The sequence below is a fragment of the Oreochromis aureus genome, linkage group 1 (genome assembly GCF_013358895.1).
Source record: "Oreochromis aureus strain Israel breed Guangdong linkage group 1, ZZ_aureus, whole genome shotgun sequence".
Classification (NCBI taxonomy): Eukaryota; Metazoa; Chordata; class Actinopteri; order Cichliformes; family Cichlidae; genus Oreochromis; species Oreochromis aureus.
Window position 1 is genome coordinate 30,038,157 of NC_052942.1, and position 14,999 is coordinate 30,053,155.

A 14,999-nucleotide genomic window follows, 5' to 3' on the forward strand; every position below is an offset into this window, starting at 1 on the left:
TATTAATCTTTATGGTGGTTTCTGTGGGCAACCGTTGAGGAGAAATGGCAAAATTGAGTCCTTTGGCTAGCACTTGCTTTTCAAGTTCAGCGACATTCCTGTCTGAAAAGTTCTTCACCCATTTTTCCTGACTGTCTTCAGGTGTGAAGTCTTCCTGTTCTTCTCTGTGTGGTGCAGGTTCTGATTGAGAAGTAAAAGTTTTGGTTAATAAAGTGTGGAATTTCCTGAGTTGTCTTTCTTTTATTCTAGAGGTTTGGGCCCGCTGAGCCTTGTCCACAAACCTCTTCTAAAATAGGTGAGGGTAGATGAAATGTCTTCAAGCAACTTGAAGAAGTCCAGACGCTTTTCTTTCCAAGTTCTTTAAACCCTGTGGTGGTGATGCTAAAATCTAGGGCCATTGTGTTTGCTACGATAATCCTTGAGATGTGTCTACAATCTGACCAGAGCAGCAGAAAGAAAGTATATAAGACCCCAGAAATAACACTGCATGTCAGGACAAAAAAAAAAAATCAAGTCCCAGAAATTCTCTGTAATCAAGACTTGGATCAGGGCAAAGGTATAAAACGGTTTCTGGGTGTCACTGGAAGCACAGCGGCCTCCAGTTTGAAATGGAAGAGAGCTCAGCATTCACCCAAGATGAGTAACTGAGAAAAAAGGGTCTTCTTCATCAGTCAGGAGCTTGATGTAAATCAAAAGATATGACAGTCAACTTGATTTTAAAAGACTCTGTATGAATAGGCAAAAACTATTTTATTTTAGATTTTTATCAGAATGGAAAAATAAATATTTTGGGCAAATCTTAAAGCATTATTAATGGCCATTATTCCTCCCCACTTGGCTAATGCAGTGAAGCATGCATGGTGGGAGAATCATGCAATGAGTGAGCTTCACAGTGAATGAGGTGAAACACAGGAAAATGTGAGTGCAGTGAGCTGGGGAAACATCGGGCATTCATCTTTCATTTCTTTCAGTGACCCGAAGCAACCAAAACAACCCTGCATGTACTTCGGGACTGAGTGTCCAGGAGTGTGTCAGTGGGCCAAAGCCCAGAATTAAACGCAACAGAATTTTGTACACAGACAAAAAATATGTCTTTGCTTGTCCCAGCTGTCACAGGACAAAAAGCAGGGTAAACCCTGGGGAGGTTGCCAGTGTGCTGGAGGGCCAACACAGAGAGCCAGACAGCTATTCAGTTTCACATTCACACCTACAGCCAATTTAGAAGCATCGGTTAACCTAATATGGATGTGTGTGGAGTATGGGAGGAAGTTGGAGTACGTGTAGGGATTCCAGCAGGCGTCGGGAGGATGACCCCAGTTGGCAGGTGGATTCAAACCCAGGATCTCCTTGTCGTGAGGCAACAGTTTTAACTACCAGTTGTGTGACATTGTGTTAATACAGCGCAGTGATGCTGATTTTATTTTTCTTTATCGGTATTAAATGAGCACAATTTTAATATACTTGAAAACATTGTTTTGCTTTGTCACTATCTATTGTCCATGAATATACACTGATAGGGAAAAATAGCTTTAGTTATGTTAAATTAAATGTAGTACAAAAAGTAAAGGGCTCCAAATACTTTCTGAAGTGACCAATATCGCTTTTGCCAACGTATCCATTAGACTCTCTAAAAATTAGTCCATTTGCAGTCTGGAATGGGATCAAAACTGGGAGAATTTTTTGTTTTCCTTTCCAAAAAATATGTTTTCAGCCTAGGTGACAAAAAAGCTTTACACTTTGTGCTCTAATATTCACGCAGCTAAGCTCCTGCATACAACCACAGCCTTACACTGCTGACTCCTGAGAGTGAAAATAGCAGGACTGGATCTTATGAGCTGTACATGGTTCTTGAAGAAAGGGAGATATCTTAAATCCTCCAAGTCCATCCAAGTCTAAACTCAGTTTTCCTGCCCTTTTGATATATAAGCTCTGTGTTTCAATGGGAATGTTAACCTGTCGATGTAAATTTAGTGAATCTTCATAACGATTTAACATTGTTGAATCATTTAAACACATTGTAGAGATGGGATTCAGCTAAATAAGTTACCACAAGCATTCTGCACAGTGACCAGCTTCAGACCATTCCTGATACACCATTTATTTTTTATCTGGGGCTTCTTTTCTTTCTTTAAATTTCACCTGCAGTGCACCTGAGGGTCATTTTTAAAATTGTGAAATGTATAATTAAAGTTCAAATTTGGTTGAAACTGCACTTGTCTTTTCTTTGGATAATTTGAGCCCATATTTAACATATGTAAATCTAAGCAGCTGCAGTACATCTTCCCCATTTTTGTGCTTTGACACTGAGCAGTTTAATGTTGTAAATAGCATAAATAAAGTACCCTCCTATCAGCAAGAGCCCTGCAACAACAATGCATTTTCCCCAAAGCTTCCATATCTCAATAAATCCAGCAGAGAGAGCCTAAAGAGATGAATTTAATTAGAGGAGCTGACTTCTGCTTCTCTTTGCATTCTGCTTCTCTCACTACTTCCGAGTTCCTCTCATGGTCTGTTTTAAGAAAACCTGCCAGAACCCACAGTCAGTCTGTTGGGCCTTATGCTTGAATTTTTCTGAGATCTGTTTGGAGTTGTAAGCAGAGCACCGTGGATGAGAGCGGATAAGGTTTGAAATCTCTTGAATTTAAGCAACCTGCTGATTTAGCATTTGCTCCTCATCAGTATTCAGCTCTTCAGCTTCTCTCCTGCTATCGGAGACGGAAAAAAGCTAAAGTGGTGACTTAATTATACGCCCTGTAATCTGAGAACCGAGGAGAGAAACTCAGTGGATTTCAGTAAGTAGGCACACCGATTATTGACTATAAATAGGCAGAGCTGAATGCAATCAAATATCAGCAATATGGACTTTCTGGTGCTTAGATTTGGCCAATAAACAGCAGCAGTGCTCCAGCGGGTTATCTGCATTCAAGAGAGGCAGATGTTTCAGTAAAGCAATTAAAATATCTTTTTTTTTTTTTAACTGATTCTTAGCCCTGCACCGAGCAACAGGAACGCAACATAAAATATATCTCCAACGCGTGTCTTTCCTTTACTAGATAATTGTTTTCAAAAATACAATGGAGTTTGCTTCCACCTAGTGGTGGAACTATGCCACTGCGGCGCTTCGCTGTCTGGTGATATTTTTTTGTTTGTACACTGATTTAAGAACAGCACAAAATCTCTTCTCCCTGATGTCAAGTTATGTATATTATATAAGGTGGAAACCAATTATATACTACTATAATTTATTTCCTTAACTGATAAAACACAAACTCTTCTTAACTAAATGCTCACTGTCACAAGTTAAATAGCTTTCATCACATTAGATGCAGCTTACAGATCACTTTACTCCTATAAAGTTCTAAGCACACTCTAATTTACTAAAATCAAAACATGTTGTACAGTGACACGCACAACAACTCTTCTGTCTTTATTGCCTAATTGTGTAACTAATTCGACTAATACACACCAGGTCAGAGAGCGCAGCCAGCAAGACTTTAAAGCTGATATCAACAATCCATATAAAGAATCTGAGAGGCAGAGGAGAAAGAGTCCATGAGTAGTGGAGGAAGAATGCATTTTAAAAAAAGTGTCTCATAGTATGATTTTTCGTATTTTCCCCATGCAACATACTATGATCTTTACAAGGTTCAGTTTAATTTCATCCAGTCATATGGCAGAAACTCAATGTTAGGCACACAGGCATGGTCAAGATGACCTGCTAAAGTCCAAACCGAGCATCAACCGGGGAAAGAAAGGTTATTTAAGTGACTTTGAACATGACATAGTTGTCTGAGCATTTCAAAAACTGCTCATCTACTGTGATTTTCCCCACACAGCCATCTCTACTCAAATAATGGTCTGAGAAAGAGAACATATCCAGTGAGCAGCAATCCTCTGGATGAAAATACCATGCTCATGCTGGATGTCAGAGGAAAATGGCCAGCTTAAATAACCACTCGTTACAAACAAGATATGCAGAAGAGCATCGCTGATCACACAACACATGGAACCTGGAAAACAATGGCCCAAAGCAGCAGAAGACCATATTGAGTGCTGTCAGTGATCCTCCATGAGTAGCACATGGCAGTTGAAGGGAAGAAGAACTCCCTTTTTACAGGAAGACACCTCCAGCAGGACCATCGGCCTCAAAAAGAGAGAAAACCAGAACGCAGAGACACAAGGACAAAACAGACTATGAGAGAAGGCTCTTTGTTTTGATTATGAGAGTAAATCATTCAATGAATTCTTATTGTATAATTGTCTTTTTATTTATAAAGTTATTGGCATTAGGGCATAAAAAATAATCTGAAGCTCAGCAGGTTCTTAAATTATTTATTGCCAAAATCCAGATGCGGTGTCTGAAAAATTGGGCACACCCTGACTGGGGCCATAGGATTTAAGAGGGCAACTATAGCCAGGTGCTGCTATTCAGATGCATTTGATGAACTGATCATCAGCAAATAGGACCAACCCTAGAAAAGCTCCATACTGTGGACACAAACCTTCAGTGACCTTGGTTATCCTGTTTAGGTCCATAGGGGGCTCCCCTGTCCACTTCAAGCACAATATAGAACATAAAAATGTATTATGCGGTTTTTCAATATAAGCGAGAGGGACACACCTTCACCTAATCTCACTACATTAATTGTCTTTATTTACTGCACACTGGAACTGATGATGGCCTCAGAAAGTTAGCTATTTCTTTCGGGAGCTCAATTTTTCTTTTATTTATTTATGTATATGTTTATTATTTGAACAAATGCATATTGAACGCTCAGTAGTGCAGTGACTTTTACAGGCTGTGTGCAGTTCTAAGCACTGTTTTGATGCTTTTTGTGACTTCGCAAGAAGAGTCAGAGATTTTATGAATATCATTTTTAAAAATAGTGAGAAAGAAATGTCTTACCATAGTCAATAAGAATGCACTCATTTTGCGTTAAGCTATGCGACATGGAGTACGATACTTCAGACCTACACTTGAGTTTAGTTCCAGTTTCCTGGGTGGATTTGCCCTTTTCCATTTAGTTTTTTTGCTTGAAAATGTTCTGTTTCAGTTTAGCTTTATGTGTTTTTTCTCAGGGAAATGTTTATAGATGTTAAGAATAGACATTACGTAACAATACTTTGGATCACACAGTATCCTAGTAACAAAAACATACCCTGTTTAACCACACAGAGAACATTTCCTGTTTACCTTTTAGTTTTATGGGTGAACAGTATGTTTCTTTCAGGACCTAAAGTATTTATTTTTTCAGTTTACTACAATGTCTGTTTCCCTAAACACCCACTTTCAGTTCACTATGACTCTGGTCTTGATTGTGAAATATAAAATTACACACAAAATCAAGGTTTATGTTAAAAACCAAACATTTCCAATGTCACAAATGACCTTACACAGCTCTCCAGTACCCTACACTAACCATGAAAAGTTGTAGAAGTAGATTGAATAACTAATGGCAGGATACACTTTTACAATTAGAAATATCACAATTCAAGTAAATACGGTTGCTATGGTCATAAATGACCACACATAGTGGACTGTTTTCAGATATCTTTAATTTTTTGCTCTTGTTGCTCAATCCTGGGTTAAGACAATTTTAAGACTTGTAGACACGGTCTTACAAGACCCGTTTTATCCCTTATAGTATATAAATAAACAGCTATAAACACATGTGGAGTGAGGCCTTTTGTAGCTGCATTTATGACCCCACATTGTCCCTCAGTCTACACCTACATGTGGCACCATTACAAAGGTCCTTCGGTAAAAGACTCACTGTTAATATTGACATACTGATAATAAGTCAAACAAGTATGAAACAAACAAAAAAAAAGATACACTTTATTTGAAACCAGCAGGGGACATCTTTGTACAAAAATACACAACTGTTACACAGATGCTTTGTGTTGAGAATTGTTCATCATTATTCTGCTCCTTACACCACTGATGCTCCCCTGCATGCAGCACCAACGTGACACAACCGCTAACTTGCTCAGACATAATTTCATCGTGTAAAGCAACAAATCCAACAAGCAATGTCATTTGCCATAGCGAGGAAAGTCAGATCCTGGATTCTTGAGTTTAGACAAAAATTAAAAGATCCTTTCTTATAAATATCAGGTAGAATGCTAAACAGGTTCTTGAGACACCGAGCTGAATTCGTCTCAAGACTTCATTCTTCACTTGGTCTTTCCTTTCCCTGCTTCATTTGCCTTTTTTTGCTTCTGTTGCATTATCTCTGCATCCCTGGAGGAGAAAAGGGAGACATTTCAAGAGAGGACAAGCTTTATTAGGAGACTGAATGACTGAAATGTTGGCACACACACACACACACACACACACACACACACACACACACACACACACACACACACACACACACACACACACACACACACACACACACACACACACACACACACACACACACACACACACACACACACACACACACACACACACACAAAAACAATCACATTATGTGTAATATATGTCTAACTGTTTGAAAGACAAATTCCTTGCCTAAAGTACTGCAACACACATTTTTTGTTGTTGTTGTTGTTTGTTTGTTTTGGGGATTTTTTGGTGGGGTTTAATTTACTCAAGCATAAGATGGTTTTGTGTCTTTGTTTTTTATTATTATTAATAAAGGTTCAGAAATATAGGATAAATAACTTCTGTTAGGTAAGACAACACTGATCCATTGCCTTTACTATACAAGAACCGGTGCTTACATGTACAAAAGTTCCGGGGAAAGAGCCAGAGACCCCTGAATATGGTGTACTAGAATCACATCAACAAGCTGTACGATTTTTTTTTTTTTTTAATTACCTAAAAAAGAAGCAAACGCCCCTATGCAATAAAAGCCTTATCAATGAGCAGTTAACTGGTCATAATGTGGATATAGTGCTGAAAAGACTTGCTCAGTAAACTGTATAATAAGCCTTGTTTCATAATGAGATGTTTCACTTATATTGACAATTTTAGGAATATTGCAATATTGTTTGGGGGTTTTCCCTTATTTTTTTTAAACTAAGAATTATTAAAAAACTTAATAGAATTATAGCCTTTATAATCAATTGAATAAAACATAAAAATAGGTATATAATGGAAACATATAGTAAGTAATAAAGAACAGTATAATGATAGTACAATAATAAGTAGGGCTGTGCGATATGACCAAAATCTCACATCCCGATATTAAGACATCTATCATCCGATAACGATATAAATCACAAAAATGTAACATATTCTGTAAATTCTGTGAATGTCGGGCAGCTCGACTTGTGTGAAGTGTTTCCAGCTGGGCGTTGCGTACCTGGAGTCGAGTGTTTTAACTGATGCATGAAACGATACATTTTTAGACATAGATTGTAACGGCCACCGTTTTCTTTGTGAGTATTTATTACACAGCGTGCTGCAGGGAAAAGCCTGTTCTATCGTTTGAGTCTAAGGTTTATTTTTTAGCACCTGACGGCTCTTTTTTTGCTTCTCATCCGTAAATACTCTGCATCTTTCACGTGATTCAGTTTATTTTGAAAAGTCTCAAAAGGGTCTTGAGCTTTATTGTGAAAGGTTTATGTGGAAAATAAACAAGCGGACACCAGGTGGTTTTACCATCGTTGTTGCTAACGACAACGCATAAAAACAAGCGCTTGTCCGTCTGTAGTGTGGTTATATTAAATATAAGAGAAAGAGAGAACTTTAGGAAATTAATATAGCCACTACAGTGACCATCAAAATAATGAAAAAATATTGCCGTAAACAGTTTATTTTGCGACACCACGAAACAAACGATAGCGTAAAATGAAACGATAGACGTTTTTATATCGTCATCCGATATATATCGTTATATCGAACAGCCCTAATAATAAGTATATAATTAGGTGTGGAATTAATGAAGGCTGCAATATATATTATAATGATGTATAAAATATGTAATATATACATTTATATTTTCGTATTTATGTAAATATATAATAATGTACCCATTTTAATTGGACAATTATAATACAACTATAAAATGAAATACTTAAAAAACAAACTAATGAATTCTCCTAATTGTTAGTACATTTTACCTTTAACATGTGCACCACTTCCGTCACCTTGTGCTGTTTAGAAAACTATGCTTTGGTTTGTTTAGTTAGTGTGCATCCTACACTTCTTTAATCTCTTGCAGACTGCAGGCTTACCTCTGTTTCCGGGCAGCTGCAGATAGCCCATCCTCATTTCTCTTGCCTTTAGTCTGTTCAGTATGCTTTTTAGCATTTTTCTGGCGTGCAAGCTCACGCTGGTTTCCTCCTGTCATGTCAATAAAAAGGGTAAAAAAAAACAACAACAACAAATCAGACGAAAAAGCTGCGCCTTATAATGAGACACTTGACATAAGTTGCTTCCAGCAAAAAATAAATAAAACACAAGCTGAATTTTTATTATTATTATTATTAAAAAGGAAATCTGTGTGTCTACAAGTCGAATAGTTAACAGAAAAAGAGCATGCTATGATCTGCACGATGAAAAATGAAGATGGTGCAGCGCTCAAAAGCAGCCGACGTGGCAGAGAGGCGCTCCGGAGCACTTTCTTAGCCAGAACAACAGCACAGAGGGCAGCAAAAGAATCCGCCGCTACCACGGTTTTTCCAAGTTCATGTGCAGGATTGAAAAAAAAAAATATTACTAGTAAAAACACGGAAGCTGCGTTTAGACCAAAACACCCATATTTTGTTTCTGTATTGCGTCCACACATACAGGCCAGGGCTCAGAGTAACGCCCGGACAACAAGCGACCCACAGCCAACACAAGTACAACGGGACGTTATGTAACACATGTTAGCATAAGTCTATGCCCTTAAATAAACCAACTAAAACGGCCAAATTAATCGCGTCCTTAAGTTATTGCCCAAAACGACAATCCTCTATTGAATCTGTCAAATAGGATAATGTATATTACATTAAATAGACGGAACCCAAGTCGATCAACGACAACCATTGGTCAAAAATAACAAACACGGAAAACAAGCATCCGACCAAATACATGAATCCCTCAGAGCGTAATAAATGTCGGTACCCACTAGTCATTTTAGTGATCGACTCTTCTTTCCCCAAAAATCCAGACGAGCTCAGCCAAAGGGCCGCTGACTCCCTTCTCGACGCTCCCGTTGCTGTTTTTCAGTTTGGTCGCGAGCCAAATATGCGCGAGACTTCCGCAAGATAACCAGAACATTCCGTCGAGCCACACGGGACTGCGCATGCGTCAAGGCTGGTCGTCAACATGCCACGACGGTGAAGTTGCAAAGGGGTGACTTTTTTAAATGATTATTATTTTTTTACGTTTTAGCATTTTGCAATGACTTTGCATATAATATATGTTAAAAAGAAAATACAAAGACCATCAATGAACCGTATATAAAATGTTCAAATTATGACGCTTTTTTATTTCTTTGTGAATATGACGCTGCCAACGTGTTTCAAAAAGGTTTGGGAAAGAGGCAGCAAAGGACTGCAACATCGGTGTGTTAAAATTTAAATGGTGGAAAAACTGTTAAAGGAATATATACAGTACAAAGTATATGCAGTAAATACAGCACAGCAAAAGTCTTGAGACACCCCTCAGTTATTGATATTTTATTAGGAAAATAGGAAGTTCAGTATACAAGCCAGAAAAAATAATAATATACAGAGGGATAAAGTTAATCAGTCAAACCATTAGGTTATGGGAAAGAGCTGTTACAGCTAAGTTAAGAGGAGAGTTAAGAATTTGTGTGCAGTACAGCTTCATTCCAAGAAGGAATGAAACTCCAGGTGTGATGTTTGCTTTGAGCTGCTGGAGAAATATAGAGAAGGTCCCAGGATGCCAAGAGATGACAGTAATCAGAATTTAGCATAAACAATATGAAAGCATGGGTCTGCCTTGTATCAATGGTTTAGTCAGTCAGCTGCCGCTCTGGTGGTATTACATGATGAATAAGAACCTAAACATTACAAAGATTCTTGCACACCACTCCAGATTTAGCACAGGGTGCTTACAAATATTGAATGACCATTCTGCCAGATCAAGGGTCTTGAATCAGCCCTTCCACTTTACAGTAATATCACTTAGAGCTGATTGTGGATTATCTGAGAGAGTTGAAAATTCATGACCTAACTTGGTGCAATGGTGTCATTCTATACACTTTACATCTTTAATTTCTCAAATATTTGTAAAGGAAGACTGCATGGCTGTGACCAAAAACACCAATATTCAGAGGTATATGGAAAGATTTGGCTTAATGCTTTTGTCCAAACATGTATGACTGTCTTAAGCTAGATTTCCTTTTTTTCTTTTTGGCCAAAACATTTGTTAATATCGGGTGCTTTTGACTGTTCACACAATGAAATAATGATCCTAGTGACTCCTAATGATTCCTAATTGGCCTAATTGGTCTTTTGATCAACAGCAGGAGGCAGAAGACATATTATAAAACTTGCATTTCAACTCTTCGCACCCTGGATTTGCCTACAGTAGTATTTGTTTTAAGAATATGACTGGCACCATAATTTTCAAGCTTGAAGAAGCCATCTAATACATACAGGAGGTAGGTTTAACATTTGTTGTGGTTCATTTCTCTAGCATCAGATGTGATTTGATTCCAGGTGACCGCATGTTGAATAATTTTACTACCTCGTACTCATTTTTATTTCCTGTTATGTGACTCTTTTAATTTGGCAAAGTAAAACTATAAACTTTCCTTTCAAAATGCAAGCCTACCCACTGAATGTGAAACTAGTGAGATGCTCCTTAATGGTATTGTGTAATGAAACATCACAAGGTGCAGTCCAAATCTGGCAAAGGATGCTTACAAATATTGATTTAGTAGAATGAGAGATCGGTTACAGTTTTCTGAGATGGTGAGTGACTCCTTAAAAGCTGACTGCAAAGATGCCAGTAGGTGGCAGACTATACTAAGGTAAATTTGGAAAGAGGTCACACAAACAAGACATTCGGCGATTTACATACTTTATAGAAAGCATTTAAACTATAAAAATATCAAAGCTAATTATTCCATATCTAAAATGCTTCAATCAAATAATAATACAAAAACATTTAATAAGATCAGGTAAAACTCTTGAAACAAAAAGCTACAGTAACTTCCCTGAAATCATCTAAAATGTGACATTTTTCTGTTAAGGCGAATAGCAAAACGTGGGCTTGTTTAAGTGGAAAACCATTTGGGAAACCATGTGATGTTTCTTAGCAGTGTTTATATTCTGACTTTATTCACTGTCTGGTTGCTAAATACACTAAATGACTGAGTCATGTCTGCCCAAAACTGAACTTGTACACAGACACCACCGCTATGAATAGACAAAGACATAATTTGCATTGCCTAATACCCTTATATATTTACTTCTTATTTTATGTTGATATAAAAATATGAAACAAACTGAAGAACACACTGAAACTGAGTCTAGTGTCAGCTATAGTGTGTGTGCATTTTTTTAAAATAGAAATCCCAAATTGTGTTTATAGTGGTGGAAATGAGTTGGAGGAGGAAAATGAAGACAGGGTTGGGTTTCTTTCTCAAAGGCAAATACTGTATTTTAGGGACATAATTACTGTTTGAATACAATGAACTATCAAACTGCTGCTGCAATTGTCTAGCCAACAGTCTATTTGGGTGAAGAATAAGGTCTTCTTAGACTGTAATTATATTCTGTAAGTTTGTTCTGGTCTGCAGTTCTCTCTGCATGTTATTTCCTCACGCCGGGCTAAAAACTTACTCTAAGTGATCAAATACCCTTTTTTTCTCATTAAATCCTACAGGTCAAAATTATATGTTTACCACAAAAATAATGAACAGTCCCTTGGAAATGTCCTTGTGACAGGTAGTCATACATCACTGGCTGGAGTGCAATTTATGCACCTTTAGCAGCAAAGAGAATGCTTGTTTTTGTATTGATTTTTACTGTAGGCTGTTGCTGCAGCATATTTTATTTGAGCTTAACCTGGCAAATAACTCCAAGCTCAAAGTCAGCCAGCAGCTGAGTGTTGGCAGCACAAGGATTCTCAGATGGAGTTACATAAAAAAAAAACAACTATTTAAAGAAACATATTAGGGAGTAGTTGCTTTAATGGAACATTTTTGGATGTAATTTCTTTTTCCAAATAACTGAAAGTTATTTCAGTTTGAAGAAGAAAGCCCAGTGTGAATAAATGTTGTAATAAAACTTTATTGTCTCTAAGAAAGAAACTTTAGCCATGTTGACCAAGCCAACGCTAAAAGAGAGAATTACCATGCTTGCGTTGAAAGCTACTGCAATTTTGCTAACAGTTAATTTTTGAGCTTCTTTCTGGTGTGTGCAGATTTTAAAATTCTCATGCGTTTGTTTTTTTTGAAGCGACTCAATTACACACTCTTAATTACTTAACTAGCTAAAAGTAACTTTCAATCACTGCCTCATCTTGTGGTACATAGTGGTATTACAGCTCTTCAGCACAGCACATTATAAAGCCGTAACAGTTGTTTCTTCATCTTATGCTGGTAGCTTTAGTTATTTCCTTTTACGTGTTAATGTTCTGTGATATTAAAGAAAATACAGCTGAGGCTGGTGTGAATATCACTTGTAGTGCAAGTATTTTATCTTAAACCAAGTATTGTCCAAACATGCAATAATGGTGCAGTTTATTTAGTTCTTTCCAAAATCATAATGATTCATTCACTGCAGATCATGAACAGAACAGAACTTGAATAGATTTATCATTTGATCTGCTTCATTTCTCCAGCATCAGATTTGTTAGGCTTCATCTGATTCTTAGCACAAATTTAATAACATCACTGCCACTTGTTGCTTCCATTTATTGTAATTTAAATTTGGTTGTTAAAGTCGGTAAAGTAAAAATGGAACCATTAAAAAAGCCAGTTTTTTATTTCAAAAGCTACCCATGTGTCTTGAAGTAATAAGTGTGATCCACATGCTATATTTAGGAATGTTCATGCTCATATATTTGAATTCGTTTAATTAACATATTCAAAGAGAGTAAAGAGACCTTTACCAGGCATCTATTTCTCCTTGGAATCGTACTTACATTATCATGCTATTCGGCTTCAGTCCCTTCATGAAGGGGTTTGAATAGTCTTAACTTTCTTGTTTATGCACCAGAAATGCAATCATCTTTTACCAAAATCATTCATATATGACTCGACAAAGCCCTAGATGGGGTCATTTAATTTTAGGAGATAGTTTTTTAGCGAGTGCAAGCAGAGGATCTAGTGGGTAAACAGCCATGGCTTCATCATGCCACTTGCGTGCTGGAGTGTGAAGACTTTAACAGCCTGTAGGACAGCATGTCAAACACTGTGGTCAGTTTATTGGGCTTCTGGCGACGCAGGGCAGCCCAGGATGTCTGCCTATGACTTGTTTTCCCCACAGCTGCTTGCAGTGACAGCATCGAGCTTAAAGCAAACTATTTCTGTCTCTGAGTGCAATTATCACCACCTGGTAATTTTGACAGTGTTGACTGCTTCTGCTTTACAAAGCCTCTAATTGTTAATGCCGTCCTTGTGAAACTGGTGCTCCTCATGCCGTGTCTCCAATTTAATCAAAGGGAGATGATAGGGGGAGGGGAAGCCTGTTTTCCATTAATTTCATACTATATTTAACCAGAAAATTTAACATTAGCAGTAAGAGTCCTTGTCCTGTCATTACATAGAAATTTGCTGTGGCAGAAATCTCTTTTAATTCAGAAGTTCAATCTGTGCATATAACAAATTTTTGTGCAGATTTGACTATGTGATGAGCGATAATCTAATTGAAAAGCAATACTGGCTCTTGGATTTAAGCTTTAAGAAACAATATTAAATGGTTGTACAACAGATGGGTTTTTTTAGACCAACAGGTGACAGATGATTCACGAAATCATGGAGTGTGTATAATGTGACGTGAGGACAAGACAGCCTCCACTGAATCCGCCTCCAAATTTGTCTTCATGCATATAGGCTACACTGTTTAGACCAATCTCTGTTCACGCTGATCATGAAGTGCTGGAAGCACTGATGTGTGGCAGTATAGACTAAGTGTGACAAGCTGGACGTATGGTGCATTCCTCTCTGTCTCATTTCACCGCTGTCATCCATCACGCTGCCAGAGTCCTGCCTGCTGTCGTCGATGATTGATGGGACTTGCTGATCCCATCTTCTGCATTCCCTTAATGTCCCTCATGCCCTGATTGTTGGGAGCTAATTTTGACAGGAGGCTATAAGATTATGTTGCACACTCTATACTGAAAGTACTCTACATGTATTTTTTTACTGTTATGAAAAACACATTTTCTATGTAAGTAAAGTTTATTTATAAAGCACTTTTCACAGGTATGAATGAAAATAATAAAAACTAAGAGAAATTACAATAAAATGCAGTACAAAATTGAATTACAGTTTATAGCTTTTATAACAAAATTATTTTTTTTTAAAAAGAATAAAAGAAAACACAAATTTTAAAAAAAAAAGTTACTATCAATAGGAAGCCACATTAAACGAGTTTTTAATAGCTGTTTATAGGAGTCAACAGATCCAGCTAAATGATGTTGGAGACCATTCCAAAGCCTTGGTGCCACAAACTGAAAGGCCTGATCATCAGCAAAAAAAAAAAGAAATGTTATTAAAAGATTTAATAATGCCAGCCAAAGGAATAAAAATAATAATGGATCTGGGATTGATCCTTATAGAACCTCACAGGTTAGAGACGCAGCAGTAGAAGTAAGGTTGCTTAGCCCAACAGAGAAAGGCAGATAAATAGAAGAAAAATCAGTCTAATGCTGGGCTGGAGATACAACTTTAAAAACTTAAACCTATTAAGTAACATACTATTCAACAGTACGAAAGGCTGCACTTCCCTGAATCAGATATCATTAAAAGATCAGTATAGATCCTTAGAAGAGTGATTTCAGTGGAGTGCTGATTTTGAAAACCACATCGAAAAGAGTCAAAAATCTGCAATTTGCATAATAAGGATCTGAATTTACT

General features: G+C 37.3%; 1 protein-coding gene across 2 annotated transcripts; it reads right to left on the reverse strand.

Moving 5' to 3' along the window:
• Positions 1 to 5,810: 5,810 nt before the first annotated feature.
• On the reverse strand, positions 5,811 to 9,222 carry serf2 (small EDRK-rich factor 2). 2 transcript variants are annotated; one of them, XM_031732805.2, is made up of 3 exons: positions 9,069 to 9,222; positions 8,191 to 8,299; positions 5,811 to 6,244 (listed from the first exon to the last, which is right to left on the reverse strand). In XM_031732805.2, the coding sequence occupies exons 1-3, from the start codon at positions 9,073 to 9,075 to the stop codon at positions 6,178 to 6,180; spliced, it is 183 nt and encodes a 60-aa protein (XP_031588665.1). In that variant the 5' UTR covers positions 9,076 to 9,222; the 3' UTR covers positions 5,811 to 6,177. The 2 variants fall into 2 exon arrangements, with proteins under 2 accessions (XP_031588665.1, XP_031588666.1); XM_031732806.2 differs by lacking the exon at positions 9,069 to 9,222 and having other exon boundaries at positions 8,191 to 8,306.
• Between the last annotated feature and the right edge of the window lie 5,777 nt (positions 9,223 to 14,999).